This window comes from Myotis myotis, unplaced genomic scaffold, assembly GCF_014108235.1.
Source record: "Myotis myotis isolate mMyoMyo1 unplaced genomic scaffold, mMyoMyo1.p scaffold_m19_p_1, whole genome shotgun sequence".
In the NCBI taxonomy this organism is placed as follows: domain Eukaryota; kingdom Metazoa; phylum Chordata; class Mammalia; order Chiroptera; family Vespertilionidae; genus Myotis; species Myotis myotis.
In genome coordinates this window covers 153,423,017-153,449,361 of record NW_023416313.1, presented here as the reverse complement: position 1 = coordinate 153,449,361, position 26,345 = coordinate 153,423,017, and the positions used below count along the sequence as shown (strand labels likewise).

The 26,345-nt window shown below is 42.1% G+C and overlaps 1 protein-coding gene and 1 pseudogene across 2 annotated transcripts in view; both read right to left on the bottom strand.

Moving 5' to 3' along the window:
* FMN1 (formin 1) overlaps nucleotides 1-26,345 on the bottom strand; it is a 407,216-nt gene that overhangs the window by 27,222 nt on the left and 353,649 nt on the right. For both annotated transcript variants that reach the window (XM_036296418.1, XM_036296411.1), the window contains 2 exons: nucleotides 19,472-19,523; nucleotides 14,454-14,603 (listed from right to left, as the gene is read on the bottom strand). In XM_036296418.1, the coding sequence (XP_036152311.1) occupies nucleotides 14,454-14,603; nucleotides 19,472-19,523 (202 nt within the window). The remainder of the gene's footprint in view (nucleotides 1-14,453; nucleotides 14,604-19,471; nucleotides 19,524-26,345) is intronic.
* LOC118649403 lies at nucleotides 2,485-3,133 on the bottom strand (annotated as a pseudogene).

The following is a 26,345-nucleotide window of genomic DNA, read 5'->3' as shown; positions in this document are numbered from 1 at the left end:
CAAATACTCACAGACTGGCCCTGTGGGGACAGATTCATATAAGCTGAAATGTGGGGAAAAGTAAGTGCCCACAGGGACATCCTCTTACTTACCATTCATAAAGACAGGAATTACCTCACATTTCATTATTACAATTCAGAAAGCTATTTTTAGAAAGCTATTTTATTCATTTTCTTTATGGTTATGCTTGGAATTTTGCATGATTTTCCTGATTTTGTTCCTAATGTATTTTCAATTTCTATTTGCTTCTTTTGTTTATAATAACCCTGGAATAAAAATGAAATGGATCCATCTTATTGCGTCCTGCCCAAGTTTCCTCCAAATTTAATCTGTGACTACAATTCTCTCCCCCCCCTTCTTTCCCCCTCCCTCTTTCTTTTGGTGTGTGTGTGTGTGTGTGTGTGTGTGGTCATCTCCTTTTTTCCTTTTCCTTTTGTTCCCATTCTGAATAGCTTTCTGAATTGTAACAAAACTGTCAGCCCATTAACTTCTGAATAACTCTTAAGTATGAGGCCACGTCATACCACGTCATATTTTTAATGAAAACATCACATAGGCAACTAGTTGGTATCTGGACATAATTTATCTATCTCAAATCATGGCTCAGGGTGGGGGCCTATAGTCTAAAACAGTGGAGTTAATTTTAGTGTTTAAAAATGAGTCAGTGTGGTGGAAAAGGCAAAACGATGAAGACAATAATAAGATCAGTGGCTGTGGAGCACCAGGGAGACATGGCTAGGCAGAGCACAGAGGGTTTTTAGGCAGAGAAAATACTCAGTATGATATAGTAATGACAGATACGAGTCATCATACCTTTGTCCAAACACCAAGAGTGAACCATGAGATAAACTATGGACACTGGGTTCATCTTTGTTTTTAATTTTTTAAAGGTACCATTCTGATGAGTAATGTTGATAATGGGGAAGGTTATGCATATGTGGGGACAGGGCATACATGAAAAATTTTTGTATGTCATTCTCAATTTGGTTATAAACCTAAAACTTCTCTAAAAAAAAATTAAGTTTTTTAAAAGTGGAAAAAGAACAAAAGCACCTGGCCAAGTGGCTCAATTGGCTGGAGCGTCATCCCATACACCAAAAATAAAAAGGTGTGGGTTTGATCCCCAGTTGAGGTGTGTACGGGAAGCAACTGATCCATATTTCTCTCTCTCTTCCCCCTCCTCTCTCTCTAAAATCAATAAAAAACATATCCACAGTGAGAATTTTTAAAAAATGAAAAAAACCCCACCTATTTTGTTTTAAACAGCTGTTGGTGATATTTATTAGAAATTCTCTTAAATGATAATGGCTAATTCATTTTAGCAAGAAGAAAATATACAATCTGGTAATATTGCCAAGGCATATTTGTTAATACATCATTCACTTTGTAATGCAGACAACAGGACCAAGGAAGTGACGTCAGGAGTACAGAAGTTTTTGCCTACAGTGCTACCAGCCTCAAAGAGGAAACTCTATCAGACATCAGGTACTGTGTGATCTAAAAACATGAATCACTGCATGATCCGGACCAGGTATATCTTTACTGAAGACACCAAAAGTCACATTGGTGGATAAAGGCAAAGAAAAGGGAGGCATTGCAGGGAATACAGTTCATGAAATGCATGTTGGTAAAAACATGAAATTGGACCAGCCGTAATGCGAATCTCTTTAGAGAAGACTTAATATCCCTCATCACTGAAGAGAAGAGGTCAAAATAGTCTAGAAGAGGGAAAGGCAGGCTCAGTGCACCAGCATTTGTAGTAGTGGGCCTCCAGCATGCCACAGGGAATGTCTAAACAGTTTTCTAAAAAGCAGGATTATAAAAGCTGAAGGTCCCAACCACTATACCACTAGAGTGACTAGACTAATCCTAAAATTCAGACATGTTAATCTGAATCTCTCTAACAAGGACAAGAACTCTTCATTCTGGTGACTATTTTAAAATACATGGAGAAGCATGATCATCAAGGGAACATGAGAAAAACATGCCTCTGTTGCTGGCCCAGTAAATTCCTGCCTTGGGCCCTTTGAATGGTGGATAAGGCTTTGGTGGGATGGAAAAGGCGTTGGTACCTCCTGGAGATTGCACTTGTAAAATAATTTGCCAGTCTGACTACCCAATGTGGGTTGGCTTTACCAATCATGATGAGAGAGCTTCTCCTAACATTAAGTGATGGCATCTTTATGATCTCCCTTTAGGAAAAATAGTCACAAAAGAGGTATAAGAAGCTGCAAAGATGAAATACCAACTGGCTATTTACTCTTTGCCATGATCTCCTTGCAGCCTTGAAGTAAGTAGTGTCAGGCTGAGGAACAAAGAATACCATACAAAGAGACTCTGGAAAGGTGTGGAAGTGCCTTACTTAATTAGGAGAGCTCAATACCGTATGATTTATGCCACTTTAGATGGTGAAGTTTGAGGTTAATATCTTCCTCCTCCCCCCACAAATAGGATTTTTATTTGTCACCATTAAAAGTATGACTTTTAAACAGACTATTGGACTAGGGCCTCATATCCATCAGCTCATTCAACTTTAGCACCTGTCTCACCCTCAGCAGCTTTTCCAGAACTGCTGCCTTCACCAGGAAGCTCCATGGGTTTTCCAAGTCAAACTTGGGCTTGTCCAGCATTTTGACTTTTCTAACAAGACGTCATACAGTGGAGAAATAGAATGGTAGGGCTTTTCTATGTCTCTCCCAGTGCTCTCTGGAATCAGTTTATTGACCACTTCTTTCAAGTCATTTGCCTGCACCTCTCGGGCCATGATTTCCATCATCTTGTTCAGGACTTGGTGGACCTGCTGATGCTGAGCACAAGAGGTCTTCCGAATCTGATTGTTGCAGTTTTTTAGTAAAACCAACACAGAATAGATAAAGCAAATAACCATCAGTTGTCTTGACATCAACATGAGCTTCAATCGTGCGCTGCCATTTTTTGACCACGAAGCACATTTTATCATGGGTAAGATCCATGACATGGAAATTAGGTAGTTTTTGCCTGAACATCCTCAGTAATTAGCCTGAATTTTCTAAATGCAACTTCATCATTCTGCAGATCAGCGAGGCTCACTGATCTGACCACCAAACACGACCCTTCAGACAAGTGGTTCTCAACCTTCCTAATGCCGCGACCCTTTAATACAGTTCCTCCTGTTGTGGTGACCCCCAACCATAACATTATTTTCGTTGCTACTTCATAACTGTAATTTTGCTACTGTTATGAATCACAATGTAAATATCTGATATGCAGGATGTATTTTCATTGTTATAAATTGAATATAATTAAAGCATAGTGATTAACCACAAAAACAATATGTAATTATATATTCAATATGTGTTTTCCAATGGTCTTAGGCAACCCCTGTGAAAGGGTCTTTCGACCTCCAAAGGGGTCGCGACCCACAAGTTGAGAACCGCTGCTTCAGAACACCAGATGTGATTTGGGTTCCTTGAGTTCTCGTGACGAGTGTTTTTCTGTCTTTCATACAGAACAGAGCTGGTGCTTTAACATCACACCAATCTTTCTTAGAAAATGGATCAACCACTTTCTTCTTGGCTGCCCTTTGGCTGTCTTTCGTAAGACGCCTGTTCTTGCCGACAGCCAGGGTAGTGCCTTGAGAGCCAAAAAGGAGGGTCACATCTCGGTATTTTCCTCACGAGGTTTATATGAGGCATTAACATTATAGAGTAGTTTTGAATGTTGTGCTTTTAGAAGGACTTAGCTATGTCAGGCCATGCTCCAGCCACTGCCCGGTGACCTGAACATCAGAAATAAGGCTCTGTGTGCTCTCTGGGGTTTGTTTGGGGCCTTTTGATAATCCTCAACTCTCCACCAGGAACTGTCCTCAGTTCACTGAGTGAGCTTGTTTCTCCATAGCCGGGGGAAAAGGGGCTCCTGCCCCGCTTTAGTTCTAAATTACTAAGTGCAATCATGGACACCTGCCAGGGGCTGTGGGAACCTCCCTGATTTCTATCCTCCTGGACAAAAACTCCTTCACTAGGTATTGCTGGATTCTTTTTTAAAAAATATTTTTTTTATTGATTTCAGAGAGAAAGGGAGAGAGGGAGAGGGAGAGGGAGAGGGAGAGGGAGAGGGAGAGAGAGAGAGAGAGAGAGAGAGAGAGAGAGAGAGAGAGAGAGAGAGAGAGAGAGAGAGAGAGAGAGAGAGAGAAAGAAAGAAACATCAATGATGAGAGAGAAACATTGATTGGCTGCCTCTTGCATGCCCCTACTGGGGATTGAGCCTGCAACCTGGGTATGTGCCCCTGACCGGAATCCAACCCAGGACCCTTCAGTCCACAGGCTGATGCTCTATCCACTAAGCCAAACCGGCTAGGGCTATTGCTGAATTCTTGATATAATTATTACACATGGATAATAGTTATGAAAGTGAATGAAATCAGTCTTCACTGTCAGTAAAACACAAATACCACAAAGACCAAACTCCTTAATTCCTCAATGTAAAGAGAAATTTCTTCCTCATTACAGCAGCTGATGAAAACATTATTGACTAGTTTATGTTTCCAAAAGGCAAGGAAATAAAATTGTAAAAAGAGAGCCATAATAATATGAAATAATGAGTAACCCCACAATCACGTATCTCAGACAGACCAACAGGACCACAGACTTGAACGGACACACACTCTCCTATGCTCATTCTCTCTTCAGAGCCTGACCCCTGACCCCGACTACCCCACCACCCCTGTGTTTCTCCCCAGGTTGGCCTCACTAGCAGGTCTTAGATGAAAAGACTTAGCTCCTTACCCATCAGAATCTAGTCTCTAAAAGTTAGTCCATCATAAATCAGTCCACCACTTCTACTTCCTAAATTTGACAATTTTCCTACCTCATTCTTAAGAGATTTTTCTATTTACAATGAAGGAAGTCTTCTTACAGACCAAATGTCACCAGCTACACAATCAGCCACTTCATGGTTTTAGCGGGCTATCACTTGTAGCACCCAAACACATTTTGACTGCAAATGATTAATTGCAGAACAAAAGCCGCTTCCGTTTGCAGAGCCTCTCCCCCAGGCCGCAGGGGAGTGGAAGTGGGGAGGTGGGGGGTCCCTGGACTTGCCCTGGAATGCATGATCAGTTAAAGCCAATCACTCTGCACTTGGTAGACGAAACACCCTGAGCCGCCCGGCGATTTAGGTGCGGAGTGAAAGGTAACAGCGTTGCATTTCCTTGTTCAGGGAGAGGTAGGTGTCTGGGAGACAGATTGGAAACTGAAGGCGGCCCTGTGTCATAAATCTGCACATTTAATTGCAATGCACGGCTAGTCTTTGGAGGGCCTTTCCAATCCTGATAATGAAGACATGCATGTGCTCGTAGACGCCAACTCCCTCCTCTTTGATTTTGAAATCTGCACCACCTACCAAGTCTCACCAAACAACGAGAGCTGATCAGAGGCTCTTTGCGCAGCGACTAAGACAAAAGGGTGAGGGAACAGGGGAGATTGTGTGGAGCAGGCAGCCTTTCTGGCGCCCCTTAAATCAGACTTCCCGGGCAGACCCCTATTCCATCTAGTCTATGCCCAAGGCAGGAGCTGTCAGGAGGCCCACAGATAAGCAATTTAGAAATATTCTAGCTGAATGAAGGAGACTTACTTTGGGTTTCCACTGCTGTCTGCCAAGCTAGGGAAATAGAGTGCAGACAGATGCTCTCTAAGGTTCTTATTTGAGCTCCAAAGAGGTTTGAGGCTTGGCACAGCCATGAACCCCAAGGATCTTCACTTTCTTTCTTTCTTTTTTTTTTTTTTAAGACAAATTGAAAGTAATATAGTCAAGAACAGAGAAGGTGATTGTTTTACTCCATTGACTAATCTTTCTTGTCCGGAACATGTCTATTCTTTTTAACAAAGCTCTTAAGATTTTAAATCCTTGGAAAAAAAGCAACCCATATGGGATGTATTTGGGGAATTCTACCACCAAAATCCAAATAAATAAGATCTCTCACCTATCAGCAGCAGACAGAAAATTCTGTAATCAATTTCAACATGGTAAAAGAAATTACAGTGATTGTTTATTTGTTCAACAATGTTAATTGAGCACCTACTATGAGTAAGGACATAAAAGGTGCGCCAGAGAAAATGAAGAAGAAGACTTTGCCGTGGTCTTCTAGGGCTTGTAATTTATTTATTTATTAACTGCCTGTAACTAAAAGAACGAAAAAGAAATCACTAGTGCTAAAATTGAAGAGACAGAATTTTAGAGGAAAGTCAGCTCACAGAGATTGGGAAAAAATTCATGAAGGAGACAGTATGTGATCACTAGATTAAATTCTTCCAGAATAGGGTTTCATAGCTTATACAGCAGTTAAAACATACTAGTAATAGGTATTTTAAAAGAATCTGTTTAAATCAAGCTGATTAAGCTGCACATTTATATGATGGGAATGCAAAATGCAAATGCAGGGGAGGCTGGTGTGGACTGAGCACCCAGAGAGGGAAACAGAAAACACAGCAGTTAGGCTGGCCCCACAGATCTCACTATGTGATTCTTCCAAAACGTGTGTCGAGCCTCCCAAGTCCAGGCCTTTGCCTTGTGATCTCTAAGAATGTACTTACTCCTTTCTTCTCTAAGTAGCTGGAGTCATCAGTTCTGTCAATGCCCAGCTCACTTCCTATCTAAAATCACAGTAAATCAGGGTTGGAAGAGACCTTCAAGATCACCTAAGTGTAGCAGTTCCTAAACTTGACTGAGAATGGGGCGAGATCCGCTGGGGAGGTATCCTTCTCCCTCCCACCTACAAAGCTTACCCTGGGATTATGATTAAGTTTGTGCACATTTCCACAAGGCTTTCCAAGAGATTTGGCAGATCTGCCACATTTGCAAGTCACTGATCTCCAACATTTCCCCAGTGGCTCCTGAATCCCCTCTACAACTTTCTGCCTCGGCTGGTCCTGTGTATAACTAGACATCTGCCTAAGACCCTCCCTGGCTTTCAGATTGCTTTGGGATCACTTCCTCCTTCAAACTCTTGCACTGCTGAGGATCTTCAATGCACACTTTAAATCACTTTGTTCTATGTTGTGAAGTCCTTTCTACATCAATAAACAATTACTAGGCTCTGTGCTGAAGAATGCACCATAGAAGACAGAACAAGGAATGGGTTTATATTGAACAGGTGGGAAAATACACACAATTGTTAAAAAAACAAGTTGCAATGAACTGCTAAAGGATGGAAGAAAAGTATGTTGTCAGAGACCAGAAGAAAGGGTAGTTCTACTTACAGGCAACTCAGAAAATTTCTATTACAGATGGTTTTGGAGATAGTCCTTAAAGGATGACAATATTTTGACCAACAGGAAATAACCAGGACAGTGCAATGTAAAGAAATTATCCAATGAGAATTCATGGCAAGAATGTGTAGGTGTGAGAAACAGTGAGTTGTCATGGTAGGTACATGTGGGTTGAGGATATAGAAAATGAGATTGAAAAGTGAATTAAGGGAAAATTTTTAGAGGCTCATGCTCTAATTTTGAAGACAATGTGGAAAACTTGAAAGAGCTCAGGCTTTAGGGTCAATTAAGACCTAGTCCTTTCCCCCAATACTGTTGCTTACTAGTAAAACTGTGACATTGGCAAATTGTTTACTCTCTCCTGTGCTTACCTATGAAATAGCAATACATCTTTTTTTTAATATTTTAAAAAAATTTTTTTTATTGATCTCAGAGAGAAAGGGAGAGGGAGAGAGAGATAGAAACATCAACAATGAAAGAGAATCATCTATCGGCTGCCTCCTTCAGGCCCCCTAGTAGGAATCGAGCCCACAACCCCTGGCATGTGCCCTTGACCGGAATCGAATCTAGGACCTTCAGTCCACAGGCCGATGCTCTATCCACTGAGCCAAACCAGCTAGGGTGCAATATACCTTCTTTTCAGGACTGTTCTTTCAAGGACCCAACAAGTTAATGAATATAAGTACCAACCTTATACATAAATGGCTAATTCTCTTCCCTTTATTTCATTAGTAATAGAAAACAACAGAACATGTTTGAAGAAATAGATGTGATCTAACTTAGGTTGTAGAAAGACAATTGGAAACAAAAGAATATTGAAGAGGAAACAGAAAAACTATAGGCAGAGAGAACAGGTAGGAGGATGTTTTAATAATCCAGGTGAGAGATGGATTAGGGCAAAGCCACTGTAAAAACAGGGTCAAGGAGAATATCAACTGAGGAGGCAAAAGTGAAAAATCAGCAACTGGTGGAAAGTGAATCTTTTAGCATTAAAAATGACTCAGGTTTCTAGCCTGTCTCTTGCTACTAGGAAGATAGTGGTGCAATGGAAAGTTAGGGGACCTAAGAAGAGTAGGCCTCAGAAGGGACAGAATAAATTCTTACTGGGATGTATGAACTGCAGGTGAAGGTTGGACATCCTATGGGAAGGTCTGGTGTGCTTTAGGAGATTTGGGTCTGAGAATTAGAACTAAGAGGTTGGCTCTGGGTAGGAAGACTTAGGAGGCCTTGGCAAAGAAGTGATAGAGGGAGCTGTGAAAATCAGTGGAACTAGCTGGGGAGAGGGTATCGAGCAGAGAAGAGGAACACTGAGATCTGAACCTTGGGGGAAGGTTACTTAAGGAAGAGGGAAAAGAGGAGCTAATGAAGGAGATGAAAGAGAGTGGTCACCTTCACAGAAACATACTCAGAATACTATGAGAGCCATGGGGCATTTCAAGATAGAAGAAACTATCATCAGAGTCAAAAGCTAGTAGTGGTAAGGAGTTAGAAAAAGCTATTTGACTTCACAATTAAGAAAGGTGGCAAAGTCTCCTAATGGTCTCAACATCCTTTTCCTCTTGCTGCCTCTAGTAAGAGAAACCGTGAGTCTTTGGCTGGGCACAGGGCTCCCAGATAAGCCTACATTTTTCCTGGGCTCCCTTGTGTATGGCCATGAGACTCAGTTTTGCCCAATGAAATGTGTGTATTTTCCAGGCCACATGTTTAAAAGGAAAGGTTGTGCCCTCCCCTTCCTACTGGCAGGAACTTAGCAGTAATGGTGCTGGTGGACGTGATGTGAGCCATCTTCAACTTTGTGAGTAAGGACCTCATCTTAATGATGGTTGCCACAGGACAGAAGATAACCTGAGACCCTGACAATCAAACAACTTACACTCAAATTATTATGCAAAAGTATATAAAATATTTCTTGTGTAAGCCCTATTGGGTTTGGCTCAGTGGTTAGAGTGTTGGACTAAAGAATCTTGGGTTCCATTCCAGTCAAGGCCATGTATGTCGGTTGCAGGCTTGATCCCCAACCCGGGTCAGGACACGTGTGGGAGGCAACCAATTGATGTGTCTCTCTCACATCGATGTTTCTCTCTCTCTCTCTCTCTCTCTCTCTCTCTCTCTCTCTCTCTCTCTCTCTCTCTCAAAATCAATGGAAAAATATCCTCAGGTGAGGATTAACAATAACAAAATTTTCTCATTTAAGCAAGAGTTATTTTGGTCTTTGTTATGGCAACTGAGGCTTTGTCCTTAATGATACAGGAAGGACTAAGCACATGCTAAGGAAAAAGAAGTGAAGAAATTAACATAAACTCTTCTTTTAAGAAGTCAAAAGGAAAAGGAAAGCGAGAGAGAACAATAGTTTCCACAGGAAAGGGACTCAAAAGAGGTGTTTTACTTTTTAAAAAAATCAATGATTTTACTGTTCTTACCATTTTAAAGTCTACCATCTCCTCTCCTTATTCATAGCATAGTTTTAATTTTGCAGAAGTAATTTTAAATTTACTGCTTGGGAAATAAGCAGGTTTTATTTTTTGTGATTATGATAATTCTGTTTATTAGTTAGCTCTTTGGGACATTTACTGTTCGTGGATTAGTACAGAGCTGCCTTCAAATGTGACTTGGGGAAATTCAAAGTTTTGCCAGTCAACTAGAGGGTGATTTGTATTATTAAAGGGGTCCCTTGAAATACGAAGCTTCTGAGCAGTTAAGTGTACACAAACCATTTAACCACATAAGAGAGGGCCAGGGAAGGGAACATTAACTTGTGAGAAGTTACTGTAATGATCATGTTTGCATGTCAGCAGGAAAGCAGATTTCAATAAATAAAAATGTTAGTTCATGGAATTTTTTCCAGGAATAACTTTCTCATCTGAAGAGAAGAATTCCTACATCGTCTACACTGCAATCAATTGCCCCTTTGTGGGCTGAGTGATGGTCTAAGTTCCCAACTCCTGCTCCTAAAGTGACCTGAGCAACAGGGAGCTCTGAGAACAGCTTTTGGGGTAACCCCACAGCAGCTCTGAACCATCTGCTGTCAAGGGAATGGCAGTTACATAATTAACCATAATAGCTGCAAATGATATAGTTACAACAAAAACCCTGTTGGTATTTAGCTGAACTAAAAAAAAAAACAATGGTGTAAATTATAGCTATGTGTATAATAAAATTTCTTATTTGCATTTCACATAAAATTCACCAAGCTCCTTATTCACTCATTACTCACCCATTATGGGTTTTTTAAATGGCACTTTGAAAGTTTGCTTTGGCTTGGGGTGAATTATTTGCCAAGACTTTATTCCTGGAGTCATGGCTCCTCGGGGACTTCTTTACCTTTTGGCAAATTCATAGCTCATTTTGTGGGTGGTAGCGGTTTGTGGCCACTATGTATGCATGTGTGGTCATATGTGGGGAGTAGTCTTAGGATATCCTAAATAATGGGACATTTCATAAGGAAGGGTCTTATATCCCAGAGTAATTAAACAGAAAAAAGAAAAAGCAGAAAATGAGTAAAGCATAGTAATAAACATAGCAGCAACAATTAGGTTGGTTCCTTCCAATTATGCATGTGCTTGAATAATGGGCCGACTTAATAGGCGGAAGAGATGTGCATTACAAATATCCAGGGAATGTTTGCATAGCAAGAGGCACAAATACAAAAGTGCATGAGAAGGTGCAATTGAGGCAAAGCTGTTTCTGAGACTAAAAATCGTGATAAACTTTAAAAAGCCATAAGCGCAATGTTGGATACAGATGAGCAGAGGAAAGGATTTTTTTTTTGCACGTACACTTTCATTAAAAAATGTGGTCTTTAGGACCAACATCAGTATTTTAGGGGAAGAACTGGGGGCATAAGACAAGGTAGCTGTAGACATTCACCAATTCCAAGAGGGCAAGGAAAATTCTCCCTCCCCAAACCTCCCCGACTCACTGCAAGACACTGGCTTGAAATATCTTCCCTAATGCGCTCAAGACTAAAGGTAAAGAGTATTTCAGAAATGAAACAGAGTTTATGGAATATTAGGAAAGTAGTTTCTAGATTTATAGAGATTTCAAGCTAGAAGAGATCATCGTGTACTTTTAGTTGCTGCTTCCTCCCAACCTATATACTTTACAGATGTGATATGTCATTGGGTCCTCCAAGAAATAATAAATGACTGGCCACATATTGTGTACCAAAATAATGGCGTAAGAATGCTGGTTTCTAACTCTCTATCTAAAGGTCTGTTTCACACCACTGAGCACGCACTGCTTGTACTTATAAGGGTTAAGGGAAGGGCCTGGTGCATTTCACTGGAGGGTGAGTTCTAAGACTAGGGGCTGCATGAGAACTGGGCGGGTGACAGAAAGAAGATCTAGGGGTGGTGCATTATGCATTTGTGCCTGGACACAGCCGTTTTCTATTTTGCCTAATATTGGCTTAAATGACAAGGAAAGCTTAATGCCATCAATATACCATCATAAAGTAGCTTGCTCTTCTCCTGGGTATAGTTAATTTGCAGGTAAACCATAGCGCTCACAAGGCACAAGAACAATGGGCGCTTTTATAGTCATTTGTGTGCTTAGAGGTTGTCCTGGGTCCCACAACGGACAGTTGCTACCCTAACATGAAGCCGCATCAATGCAACTGTGCATTAGGCTAATGAATGTGTTTTCCTGGAAACCATACTAAGCAGAGAAAGAAGTAAAGAATCTCTACCACCTGAAATTGACCTCAAGTGGCTCAAAGTAGTTTCAATACTTCCATTCCATTTAGAGGTGATTCTGTCCCTTTAAAAACACTATTATTGATCCTTCATTTCCCCCAATATCTGCGGTTTTAGTTGGGTTTCAAATAGATCTAAAAATCAAGTGGGTGCAATTTCTCCTGATGCGATCCAAACCATTGTTTTCTTTTTCCTCATATATACAAGCCATCCGGTTTTTATTTGAATTATTTTTTTTTTTGAGGATGACTTTGTACTATGTTATGTTACCTCGTGATATTTAGTGTTGTTGGGATTTATTGGATTTCTGGGAATAGTATAATAAAAAATGATAATATCAAACATCATTAATTAGGTGTCAAACAAAGTAATCATATTGTTTCTTATTTTAATTACAATAGAATTCAAGTTGATTTGCTTATTTTACCAGAGTAATATGTGATTCCAAACTGTTAAAATCTAAAATCTTTAGCAGACAGAGGACAATTATAAAAAAAATCCTCACTTCACAAGAAAACCCGGGTTATTAATCAATTTGTTTAACTGGCTGAGCAGTAATAAACATAATGTGCTAACATCTCTTAGCAAATAGATTTTTGTAAACAAGCTGCTTCCAAAAATATTTTATGAGGCATCGTTAACATTCGGAGATGCTGCTGTTTAGGTTGGAAACCTCGGTGATCCATCTCGCACAGCGCGGCTGGAATGAAGAGACCCCTGGAATCGCTCAGTGAGAACTGAAGAGGGGCCTGGGAAGTCATGACCCTTGGAAGGTGTTGGTTTACAGAGTGTGAAGTGGGCAATTCACCAGCTGCACCCAGGAAGCGGTGCTGCAAATGCCTGCGGCTAGGAGTCAGAGGACACGTCATGTTAAAGGACGCCAGCCACCACCCCTGCAGACCCACAATTTATCGGGTCTAACTTCAGTGACAGGGGAAAAAACTTCTTAAGTTAGGATACACTTGCATATTTTAACTGAAGATTATTATAACGAAAAGCAATCAATTACCCTCTCAGTTGTTTTTGGTTTTTGGACCATTTTAGGGCTCCTTCCTCAAGGGCAAATTCAGTAAGGACGATGCTCAACATGTGAGGTGCAACATCTTAAGCAAAGGCCATACACTCAGAGCCCACTGCTGGGTTCCTGGCTGTCAGGTATGGACATGGGGAGGGAGAGGAGCTTGGTGCTACCACTTTCCTATGAAGCTCACAAGACAGAATTTATTCCTTGGAAGCTGAAAGGGTTAAATAAGCAGCTACAGGGCAAGAGCAAATGAGGTAGGTGTCAAGGTTTTTAGAATTTTTTTTTCATGTTATTATCAATGATCTTTTTCTTTAAAATGTCACTTAACTATTTCTCTGCTTCCGCTTCTCCATAGAATGGATGTACTAATGTTAATTCCCATGTTCCCAAAGAGGTAATGGTGGGAAGATATGCTGATAAACATTTTTGAAGCTCTTTGACTTCCTTAGAAAGAAAGCAGTCTTTTGAAAAGAGAAAATATTTAGATACTCAGCAATACTGGGTCAAAAATCTCTAACTTTTGATCACTTTTAAAAATAGCTTTTTAAGGTGAAATATATTAGTGTATTGTGTGTGCGTGTAGGTATATTATGCATATGCTTTTTCTCTGATTACAAAGTAAAGAACAAAAGCACTGAACGTAGGAATTTTAGGGCTCAATTTTAGTGAGAGATAGATGCTTTAGTTAAATGAATCATCTCCCTTACTTTGTAGGATTTTTTTTGTCTCCTTCCGCTCTACTTTGAGTGACACTCTTATGCATCTGTCCTGCAGGGGTAGGAGCAAGACCTGTTTGAAGTTTAAATCCGTGACACTCTCTGTAGAACGGTGGCAACCTGATCAAAACAGTAATCAAGCAGAAATGCTCTTTCTCAGAGTGAACACACACATGCGCGCACACACACACCTCCCTGCATTCAGAGCCGAGGTTTTCCTTCTACCCCCAGCTAATAAAATCAGGAGGCTGCACTGAGGCTGAGCGGCAGGCAGTTTGATGTCCTCAGCAGGATACGGGCAGTCAGAAGTGGCGCTGTAAATCCAGAGCGGGGCTTCAACACCGTGTTAAGTGTGGCCCGCGTCTCAGAGATTTCCCTTTGATGCAAGTTCAGTATATTAATGGGAAAAGCATTCACTTTTATTTGTCTGTACTGTCTGCGACAGCAAGGCTGCCTCATTTAGCCTGGGCCAACATGAAAATACGCAGAGAAGCAATCTGTTGCAAATTAGCACAGCTCCCCTTTCATTTACTAGCTAGTAATTGGAAGGGGTTAAGAAAGTGTAACTTATCGGACCACGTGAGGGTATCTGCTTGTGCGGACAGCAAGCCTCCCCCCGAATTGCCCTAGGAGCCCTGAGGCAATCATCCTTCCTCATGGCCACTTGGCCTGAGAGACAACACTGACGCGTGTGAAATGTGTGCGCTTTGCTAGGTCTGAGGAGGCAGTTTCCTGGACTCCCCAAGGGGGTATTTGTGACTCTGTCGGAACTTACCTTTCTTTAGATATGTTTTTACTTTCCCGTTTCCAAATCGTCTTGAAGTCACTGCAGAACTCGTACCACACCATAAACACGTAGTTTGGAGTGATCTCTTTCTCACCAGACTTTGGCTTCATCCCAAAATATCCCACTGTCGTTTCAAAACTGCAACAGGCAGGAGGGGAAAACAGAGTGAGGGAGAGGGTGAGAAACTGTCAACACCATTAGGGTGGGTGGGGGGCCCCGAGGGCAGTTTCCCACTTCCCCACTCTCTGTCTCCATTACTGTGGTTTATCCTAAACCCCAGAAAACCCATTTGCTCAAATCCACTTTCCAAGAAATTCAATTTGACTGGGGATACTCCTCGTCATATCTTATCCATGTAAAATCCAGCATGTGCAAGTCTGGGGGGTATACAGGTAAAACTTTGAGTTTGCTCTTCATCTCCAATCTATGCCATGTACCTGCTCTTCACTTGAAGTTTAATGATGACGGGGAACGCTGCTGGCATACTGACTCTGTGGCATGAAGCAGTGGTCCGTTAGCGAGCCCAGTGGGAATAATTAATCTGCTGAGTGTTTCATGGAAAATCAAGACTGTTCTCTCCTATTCTGGTACCCCCTGGCGTTGTAACCTGGGGCCGATCACTCAGCATCAGACTCAATTTTCTCAAGGGTAAAATAAGGGACTGAACCTCTATGATCTTTAAGAAGGCTACATTTTTAAAGCTTTATATGATACAAGAATACAGACCACCAAATGCACAAAAGTGTATGTACAGTTGAGGGGATAGCAAGGTTCGGATGGAAAATCATCTTTGATCTTAATAAATGATCTCCAATCTGGACCAGGTTTTGCAAAGGAGATTCCCAGATATCACTAAGAGCCTCCTGACCTACCCCATGGACTCTCACACCAGACTAGCCAGGCCTCCCAAGCAGCCCTTCTTGGAGGCACTAGCTTTGCAGCAATTTATAGCTCTGCACTCAATCTTTCTACCCAGCCGCCCCCACCCACCCCAAGCCTCACAAGCTCATTTGCCATGAGCAAGAACACTTAAATAAATGGCTCCCTTTTCTAGGGTGTTGGAAACTAATCAAAGCAGGAATGGCTGGCCAGGTTTATGGCTACTCAGTGCTCTATCATCTGTTCAGACACAGCATTTTTTTTGTGGCCATCCTGAATACTGAGTTCCTAATGGAACTCTATTCAATGGCAATTGTAAAACCCCGAAGCCCCGTTACTATTACAGAGCATACTTTCATCTCGTTCTCAGTTATTGGCCAATATGTATCTCATAAGATTTTACCACAGTTCACAGATGAACTGTTAATTGATTCCATGGCTATGATTAGGCGAGATCCAAGCTGGGGCTGCAGCTCTGAGTCCCATAAATTCTTTGTGCTTCTGTAAATAATAAATCTGTTTTTAATGCAAATTAAAACTACTGGTCAGGGAATTTTGGCTCCCAGTTATTAAAAGACTGGGAAGTGTATAAGTGGAGAAAGGCAACAACTGCAGTAATTTCTTAAGGGACTCTTACAATACCAAACATGCATATTTTGGCGCAAAACCAGCAACGGAAGAAAGTAGCAATGTCCACTTTCACCCAGGCGGGACCCATTTTGTGGCAAGCAGAATACTGATAACACCAAAGCACACTCCATGGCATCTAGTTTTATTTCATTCAAAATGAAAATTATATTAATGTAGCATGAAAATGCATTGTAGAGAGTTCTGTGAACGATAGGAACCGGCCACGGTTTTCTTATAGGGTCCTGGGGCTTTTGAATTGGAAGAGACTTACATGTCAACTTGTCCAATGTTCTCATTTTACAGATGAGGAAACAAAGACCTGGAAAGACTGAATGTCCCTTTTTATTGGCAGCGTTGGGCTAATCTTGGGCCTCCTGGTTCTCAGGGAAATGCTTTTTCCTCCCTCTGTCCCTGTGGCTCATGCTCGCTGACCCGGGCATTCAAGAAATACAACAGTGCCCCTCCCCCGCATTTCCACTTTAGACACAGTTGCCCCTGTATCTTCCATAATGTGTGTTGCCCCCAGCAAAGCAAATCATTATTTTCTTCTCTTCTAGATGCTCACCTTCTATACAGAACCATATTTCTTTGTGCAACAATAGAGAGGAGAAAGTCTTCCACGGTGAGTCTTTAGGGGAACAAATGGTCTTCCTACAGCCCAGCAGGACACAGTGAAGAGCACAGAGCCCCAGTCCTTGCTTCTCAAATCACCCCCACACCTGGAGCCTTATTGGGAGTCTTGAGTGCGAGACCAGGGCATTGCACGCACTGGTGCCGTTGCAGAGAAGGGCAGCTCTGTTTGGGGGCTATCGCAGAGCTTGAGGAAAGCATGCCAGCATCCTGCGGCCTGGCTTTCCCCGACTCTGAACTGAAGCTAACCATGTACCTCCCCCCTCTCCCCTGGGAGCTGTGAGGTCCCGCTTACTCACCCTCAGACGGGGCGAAAACTAAAGGAAAGGCAGAACTTGAGCATTTCCCCGCTATGTGCTTTGGGAGCTAAGAAGGCAAGCGAGCCTCTTCAGGAGAACCAAAGTAAACAGAGTCGCAGAGAATGGCCTGGCCTTGGCACCGCAGCTGTGATGGAGAGCAGCTGCTCCGAGGTGCGCCTTGTTTGAATTCAGTGCTCTTCCTTTGCCCAAGGAAAAGCTAAAAGCTGGTCTATGAACCTGCAGCTACCTGATAAAGTCTAGGCCACTGTCCTCCCAAGCAAAACTCTCTTCCTTTCAAATTCAATTTTGATTCACAGAAGACAGATGATTGAAAACCTTCCGAAATTTGGGCAAGAAAATTATAGATCTTAAGCAGTCAGGAGAATTTTCTTCAACAGACAAAGGGGCAATCATGCTTTCCGAAACTTTTATTTGCCAGCACATGACTCTTGCTTTCGACTTCTAACAAGTGGATGGATTTCTGATCATGTTTCACATAACTTCTTGACTTCACTCTAAACTATTCCTTGACTCCTTTTCTCCCTGCTACAATTCCTCGTCTGATCTGTGTCTTTACAATTCAGCTAAACATTTCTAAAGTGCAGACGATGATTCTATCAAAGAGCCCGTGGCCAACTGAACGGTTTTACTTCTGCAGCGCAGAGAGGCCAGAGTGGAACACATCCACTTACTGTTTTACATGCGTGCCTTCAGAAACTGCTTAGGAAAAGCAAATATTCCTTCGCCTCAGAGTAAATTGTTTCTCTTGAGAATAAAACATGAGAATTTCCTAAATCTCACACGAATATTGCAACACTGACCACCAACCTCCTTAAAGAGGGCAACCAAACAACTGTGGTTTCTACATTAAAGATGGGATCGGACATATTTCATGTATGACATGAAAGCTAGACTACCTTCACCACAAAGTCACGGAAAACGCTGACAACCAGAATTTATGGCCCCCCTCAGCATGGCTAATGCACAGCAGCAGCTTCGGCCCCTCGGAGGTGGGCCCCCTGTTTCTTACGCAAGAATCTTGAGGAAGTATTAGAAGTGACACCCACCCCAGAAACCGAATTTCTGTTTGGCCTGATACTCATATGCCCCTAGTTGAGGGTCTCTTTATGCATGCTGATTATTTCTGTAACACAGACGCAGCACTTTTACACACGGAGGACGGGAAGTTACTGTAGGGGTAAGGCCAGTACAGGGGCACAGAAACACACACACACACACACACACACACACACACACACAATCAGGTGACGTCTTCATTGCCAAGATTATCATGTGAAGATAAAGTTACGGTTCAAGAACATGTCTGCACTCAGGAAAATGCAGGGCTTGCCTTCACCTCGCTCTCATCTGCATTTTAATTTTATTGGCGAGTACAGTGGAGAGCAGGGCAGGATGTGGGACTTGTCAAAACAGAGCAGACGGCACCGGTTCAGTCTTTCAGAGCCCCCGGGAGGAGAAGGGTTCATTTGTAGAGTTTGTTCATTTGCATTTAGTGAACTCCTCTCCTCGCGTATTTGTAAAGTCCATTTTTTTCCACATGTGCCTCTTCCTGCTCTTACCTCTTATTTAATTTTCCAGTACTTTTAGAAATGTACCAGCAAAATTTATCTCAATTTTCTGAGTTGAATATGAGAAAGCCTCAGTATATTCCCATTCCTCCTCTAAGAGGGAGGGGCAGCCACACTGACTAACCTGGCCAACTGATAAAAAGAAAGCCCCTCTGGGGGCCACAGCTGGTGATTATTGGCCTCTACCATCTGATGGCCATTGAGAGAGAGAAGAACAAACAAGAGGTGTGAAGTAGGGGGGAGCTTGAATAGGAGACCTCTGAGGTCTCTGACCAATTCTGTGGGAGTTTTCCATATAGAGGTCATTCCCTTCTCCCCGAGATGTCCTCTAGGCTCTGAGGAAAGACACAGTAAGCCTCTTAGGTGTTTGTAATAACTGGTTGAATCTAGTTGTAATGCTAAGAAGGATCACGTTGTTCCTGACTCCCAGGAAGTGGTTCAGGAGCAGAGTGATGGAGGAGAGGCAAAGAGATGGAAATAGCGTCATGACATGGGAGGCAGGTGAGTCACTTCCGAATGATCTCCTGCTTTTTTTTCTTAAATCTCTTGCTTCTTGAGGAAAAATATTCCCAAGTCCTGTCACAGTGTTTTCACTCCAGCTCTCCACAGGCTGTTATTGTTCATGGAAGCATAGTATTAACAAATGGGGCCAAAAGAATCGTCAGTCAGACATTATGTGGATGAAACAAGCCAGTCACAAAAGGAAAAGTACTGTATGAGTCCACTTACAGGAGGTCACTAGAGCAGTCAAAGTCACAGAGACAGATATTAGAATGGTGGTTGCCAAGGGCTGGGGGAAGGGAATGGGGAGTTAGAGTTTAATGGATCCAGAGTTGCCTTTGAAGAAAATGAAAATTTCAGGATATAGATGGTAGTTATGGTTGCACAGCAATGTGGAATGTACTTAATAATAATAATTAATAATAACAATAAAATGGCTAGTCAAAGAAAGAGCTGGGGCCAAGTTAGAGCTGCTTACCTTTTCTGAGCATTCTCCAGGTGACTTTCTTCCATTTTATGCTCTTTTTTGGCTGTAAAAGAGAAATAATTACGATTAAAACAGTATTTTTTTCATCATATTTTTGCATAATATTCTAACTTTGATTACCCATTCATTATAGAAATAAGCCCAAATTCAGGGGTTGGCAGCCCCTACCACACGTACTGGAAAAGGCACTCAATTCACTACATTTATCACCACTGCATTCTTTTTCTTAAAATCCTCAACTGAGGATGTGATTAGAGAGAGGAAGAGAGAGAGAAAGAGAGAGAGAGAGAGAGAGAGAGAGAGAGAGAGAGAGATGTGAGAGAGAAACATTGACTGGTTGCCAGCCCAGGTATGTGGCCTGAGGACCGAGAACCTTTTGGTACATAGAACAGGGACAACACTCATCATGCTCAACCAACTGAGCCATTCTGGCTAGACACCATTGCTTTCTTGAGAATAGCTATAGCTATCAGCAAGGGGTGTGTGTATGTGTGTGTGTGTGGGGGGGCATTTAATTTACGTTCTTACTGGGACACTTGTGAGAGTGAAAGGAGGTGGCAGTAATAATTGCACCAGGACAAAGTCATACATGGGGACAATCCTGGCCAGGTTGGAACAAGTGGTCACCTGGCTATGGTTGGCCTCTTTGTGAGCCTTGGCATGGGCTCAGCACTTCCCCTCCTCTCCCAAACATTATAAACCCAGTGCCATTTGCAGTGCTGCTTAGATTCAAACAAATTAATTGAGTCCTTTCACACACTTTCTCTACACTCACAGGCCCCATTGACAATCTGGGAAGGCCTACGATTTCCTTTCTCAGAATAATGTTTTTAAATGCATTGAAAATAATACTTAAGATTATTAAAGAAATCTGTGATAGTGAGATACAATTCTGAATTTAAAGATTAGGAACCCATGCTCTGACATCAATGTGTGAGAGAAACATCGATCGATTGCCTCCCATATGCGCCCTAACCGGGTATCGAACCCACAACCTAGGGATGTGTCCTGACCAGGCATCGAACCTGCAACCTTTTGGTGTATGGGACAATGCTCCAAGCAACTGAGTCACCCAGCTGAGACTTACCATTGATTTTAAAATGTAAATGTTAAGTTACTCCCATGCTTAAAATCTTCCAACAACTTTCCACCATCCTTGACATAACGGTTTAAAGTCTTCACAATGTCCCAGAAGGCCCTGCAAGTCTGCTTTCTGGCTCCTCTGTGACATTACTTTTTTTTTTTTTAAATCCTCACCTGAGGGTATTTTTCCATTGATTTTTAGAGGGAGTGGCAGAGAGAAGGAAAGACAGAGAAGAACATCAATATGAGAGGAACACATAGATTGGTTGCCTTTTGCACGTGCCCCGACCAGGGCCCAGGTCAGCAAGGATCCTGCAACTGAGGTATGTGCCCTTGACAGGAATCAAACCCGGGACCCTTGGGTCCACAGGCCAATGCTCTATCCACTGAGACAAACTGGCTAGGGCTGTGACATTACCTCTTCTTTTCCATGCTCATTCCTTTCCAGGCTGGCTGGCCACCTTGCTGATGCTTGAGCACACTGAACGCATGCACTTGCCTTTCCACCTCCCTGGGACACTCTGCCCAGTCTCTGCATGACTGGCTCTCTCACCCGAATAGGTCTCAGACCAAATATCACCTTCCCTCACCTCATTCAGTAAAAGATCATCCCTTGCCATGCATCCTCCCCTCCCCTACCTCCTCATGTTACCTTTCCCCCCATAGCCATCATCTACCTGATGCACTAATTCATTTGCTCATTTGTTTATTAAACAACAACTGAATGTAAGCTGTAGGAAAGAAGCAACTTCACCTGGCTTGTTTTTCGTTGTGCCTTAAACATGGAAAGTGCCTACATATTAAATAATTTATTTTAGCTTAAAAATGAAAAATTGACCCTGGCTGGTGTGGCTCAGTTGATTGGGCATCAACCTTGTGCACCGAGAGGTTGCTGGTTTGATTCCTGGTCAGGGCACATGTCCGGGGTTGTGGGCTTGATCCCCAGTAGGGAGCATGCAGGAGGCAGCTGATGGATGTTCCTCTCACATGGATGTTTCTCTCTTTCCTTTCCACTCTCAAAAATCATAAACTATTCTTTAAACAAAGGTATATGTTGAATATAGGTTGCTTAAAAAGAGATATACTAGGATTCCTAAACCTAAAGTATTATATTTAGAATATTAACATAGGCTAAAGAAGGTTGTGAGGATAAAGTTGTATACTATATTCTCTAAGTCCAGTACATTTCACTTAACAAAAATAATTTTTTATATTGACACTAGAAGCCTGGTGCATGAAATTCATGCACTGGGGGAGGGGGGGGAGGATGTCCCTCAGCTCGGCCTGTGCCCTCTCACAGTCCAGGAGCCCTTGGGGGATGTCTGACTGATGGCTTAGGCCTGCTCCCCCCAGGGACCAAGCCTAAGCTGGCAGTTGGACATCCTTAGCTCCCACCACTGCTGCTGCGCTCACCATCTATGAGCCCGGCTTCTGGCTGAGTGGCGCTCCCCCTGTGGGAGTGCACTGACCACCAGGGGGCAGCTCCTGCATTGAGCGTCTGCTCCCTGGTGGTCAGTTCGCGTCATAGTGACCTGTCATTCCGCCATTCGGTCTATTTGCATATTAGCCTTTTATTATATAGGATGATTTGGCTTTGATAACTATACCATTTTAGGTAAAGCCATAGTTATGGGAATCTTTTGTGATATAATTTCCCCCCACCCTCTAAGCAGCAATCTCTGAATTAGTATGGTTCTTAGCCAATCAGATACAGAGAAGTGACCCATGTCTCTCATAGGTGACACCAAGTTAGTTCCCCCAAATGTGAAACAACCAAGTGGTTTGCTCTTATCCAGTGATTCTTAATTATGTGCCTAGTCAAACAAGAGGAGAATTCTTCCAAGGCCTGAGTGGTCTTCCTGGACACCTTTGCTGTTCTCCATCACCAATGGTCTCTAACTGGCTGCTCCCATGCTGTGTTAAGTACACTATGGTCGAGCCATCATTGCATATACATTTAGTGACAAGAAATATGCTCCCCACTGAATTAAGCATTAGAAGAGCACTTGCAATGGCTCTATGAATATGGCTATCTGGGAGGAAAACGGCATCCAAATACAAAAAGAGGTATTACTAAGAGGCAATGCATATAGTACAATCACTGAGGGTTTTGGGGAAAAGAGTTCTCAGGAAAATGGGAAGAACCTAGAGATCTCAATTTTTCCCAAGCAAAGGGTCTACACACAGAAAGAAAGGGTAGCCCCAGTCCATGGTGTGACCTGGAAGGTCTCCCAGCCCAAAATACTTCTTCTGCCACAATGTGTGACATTCCTAACCGTGTTATTATACATTTTAAAGTTTCAGACAAAACAGAAAGACATTATCTGTAAGGAAAATATTTAAAGACTGGAGTCACATTCACAAATTCTAATACCTCCAACAAATAGGGCAACTACAGGCCAAGTGCAATATGCTGATATTCTAAAATTTGACCCCTCACTTCTCAATATTGGATCTGACACAGTTTCAGTCTAGGGAAGCCAGAGGGAGTGGTAGGGACATGGGAAGGCCATGCCCCATTCAAGGGAGGAAAGGTACTTGCCATTGTTACCAGATCTCCTATCTTTTTCATGGAAGCTAAGATTTTTAAATGAATGTTCTCAACTTAGAAAAAAAAGTTTCAAGCACTCGGCAGGACAAAGAGTACATTCCTGTTGGCCATATCACCCTGTAAGTCCTCACTTAAGCCTTGAGTAGCTACTGATATATGGCATAGGAGGGTGTGTTCTTTCTTCTGTGTGCCAGATGGGTGCTGGGATTCCCCCACTGAAAAAAGGCAGACAAAGGTCCCTAGAGAACTTTCATTCTGGCTGGGGAAGATAGACAATTAAATCCAAGAGAAGAAGATCAGGTATGAGCAATTTTTGATAAAGGGTAGCAAAAAAAAATAAAAAAAATCAGAGCATGAATTGTTGCCTATAAAAGGAGACTCCATGTGGGTTACTGCATTAAGGGGTACCTGGGCAGCCAGAGCATGCTACAAAGGTATTGGGCACAAAAAAGGGACACTGTTTAATTGAAGATGATAAGTCTTAGATAAAAACTGTCCTTACCTACAACTTTGGCTAGCAGTGGTCTGATCTGTGTGTGGGATTTACCTAGGCTTCTATTCTACATAGCCACATGGATAGTAGTATTTCGGTGCTTCTTTTTCAGTTTAAACTTGGTACTACATGTGTGGTTGGAAGGTCAGGGGGAGGGCAGACTTCTTAGAAGTTTGGAGAAGTGGTCAGATACTGACACTGTACCAGGGGAGACAGATATAACAGGCATCCCCAACCTTGCTCTTCTTTCTCCTCTTTCTTTCACAAAAAGGCGTCTCATTGTCTGCAATGACTTAAATATAATTGTTTTCCAAGTTGGGGGACTAAAGAAGCTGCTTAGCATGCAGATAGTCTCACAGTTTAAGACAATAAAGAAATAAAGAAAAAAATCAGAGTACTGAAAGTGAGAATTTTTGCTTAACATCAATTCTGTCTTCCAAACTCCTTTATGAAGGCTGTGCATATACTGTGGCGATGTGAATGTCTGGAAGTGCTCAGAGAACGCTGAGTGGTAAGTTTGTATGATGACCTACCTACAGCATACAATACATGTTCTGTCATTGGTAGAACTATGTTGCTTTTCTTCCACTTTCATTTCCTCCAATAAAGAACAATGGTTATTTTTCATAATTCCATGTCACAGAGAGAAAGCAATATGGCTTCTTTAGAAGGTTTTTTTTGTTTTGTTTTGTTTAAGAAACATTAATGTGGGTTTTATTTAATGCAGCCTTTACTGAACAAAGAACATTTGCTTTTGCATAAACCTTCAGTACCATGGAACTTTGTTTCCTGATTCATTTCATGGCCATTGTCTCATTAGTTATCATAAAATTGCCTCACAAAAACAATTCTGAAATTCATAAGTACTGTGGCCTACCAAGTGAAGCAGAAATGGCCCTTTTTATTCATTGGTTGTAGGCCCAAGGAATGCAATTCAGAACTCAAGATAGCTAAATGCCAAGTTTTAAGCTCAGCTCCGCTGCTCCAGTGTCATGGACAAGTTGCATGTATATCCCCTGTTCCAGTTTCTCTGCTGTACAATGAAGATGTTAATTCCTACCTCCCACATAGTCATGAGAGCCACATGCAAAGGGAACAGTGCTCGGCTGCATCAGAATCTCTGCAGTCAGATCTCTGATGGTTCCACCTCACGCTGAGGCTAGAGGGGGTTCAAGCTTCCAATTGGACAGCTGCTTTGAGAGAGTTAAATGCAGGTGTAGGCTAGTGGGAAGAGCGTGGGCTTTGCGTCAGGTGGACACGGGTTGAATTTCTGCTCTGCCATTTATTAACTGGAAGACCTTGGGGAAGTCACTTAATTCCATTGCGCCTTACCCATAAAACTGGAACAATAATATCTACCTTGCAAGGTGTTTGTGACTATTGCATGTGCTGAACATGAGAGGTTAATGCAGTGAATAACATGCTAGGGGAGGCCCTCAAAAACAGCAGCCATTGATTACTGATTGGCTGGAAGCAAATGCTGGGAATCACTATTCTGGCTCTCTGTCTTTGGGATGAATAATACAATATTTCAACCATAATGCTCTGTTCTTTCTTAAGAATGACCACAGTCACACTCAGTGGACGATAATTTTGCTAGTGATCAGTTTCAAGTTAAACTGGGCATCCTCTGCTTAAAAACTCAGTTTTCCCTTTCACTCACAAAGCCAGTGTCCCTACCCTGGCTGCTAAGCCTCTTCCACAGAAGCGTGTTCCCTGTCCCATCCCATCTTGTTTTATTTAATCCCCAGGAGTGAAAGAGAGTAACTGATTTATAATTTTTTTTTTTTTTTGCGGGGGGTGTAAGCATGAGGGGACAGGCACGTATGATTATTCTCACCTAATTCTTTTTCCCACTTAATGACCATTGAGTTACACAATCTCAGATCTGATTAAATTAATCACTTTCCCAATATTAAATGAAAGATAATGTTGCAGGAGTCTATTTCTAAAAGGTAAGTTTTCTGAGCGCAAAGATTCCTCCTTTACGTTCTAGATCAGCCATGGGCAAACTACGGCCTGCAGGCCGGATCCGGCCCATTTGAAATGAATAAAACTAAAAAAAAAAAAAGACCGTATCCTTTTATGTAATGATGTTTACTTTGAATTTATATTAGTTCACACAAACACTCCATCCATGCTTTTGTTCCGGCCCTCTGGTCCAGTTTAAGAACCCATTGTGGCCCTCGAGTCAAAAAGTTTGCCCACCCCTGTTCTAGATTCTATATAGTGACCTATTATAGGTTCCCTGCATGGCACAATAAATGCAGTTTTCTCTATTGACACTAAATTGTCAACTGAAGAGGCAAACTGACTGCAATCCCTACCAGAATACCAATGGCATTTTTCACATAACTATAATAATTAATTTTAAAATTTATATAGGACCATGAAAAACCTCATATAGCCAAAGCAATTTTTTTGTTTGGTTAATCCTCACCTGAGGGTATTTTTTCCATTGAGTTTTAGAAAGAGTGGAAGGAAGGAGGAAGCAGGGGAGAGAGAGAGGAAAAAAATGATGTGAGAGAGATCGAACCTGCAACCCATGTATGTGCCCTTGACCTGGGGATCAAACCTGTGGCCCTTTGGAGCATGGGCCAATTCTCAAACCATGACCATGGCAGCAATGTGTTTTATTAAATAAATTTTTAAAAAATAATTTTTAGGGAAAGAGGGAGAGAAACACTGATGTGAGAGTGAAATATTGACTGGATGCCTCCTCCAGGGATGGAGCCCAC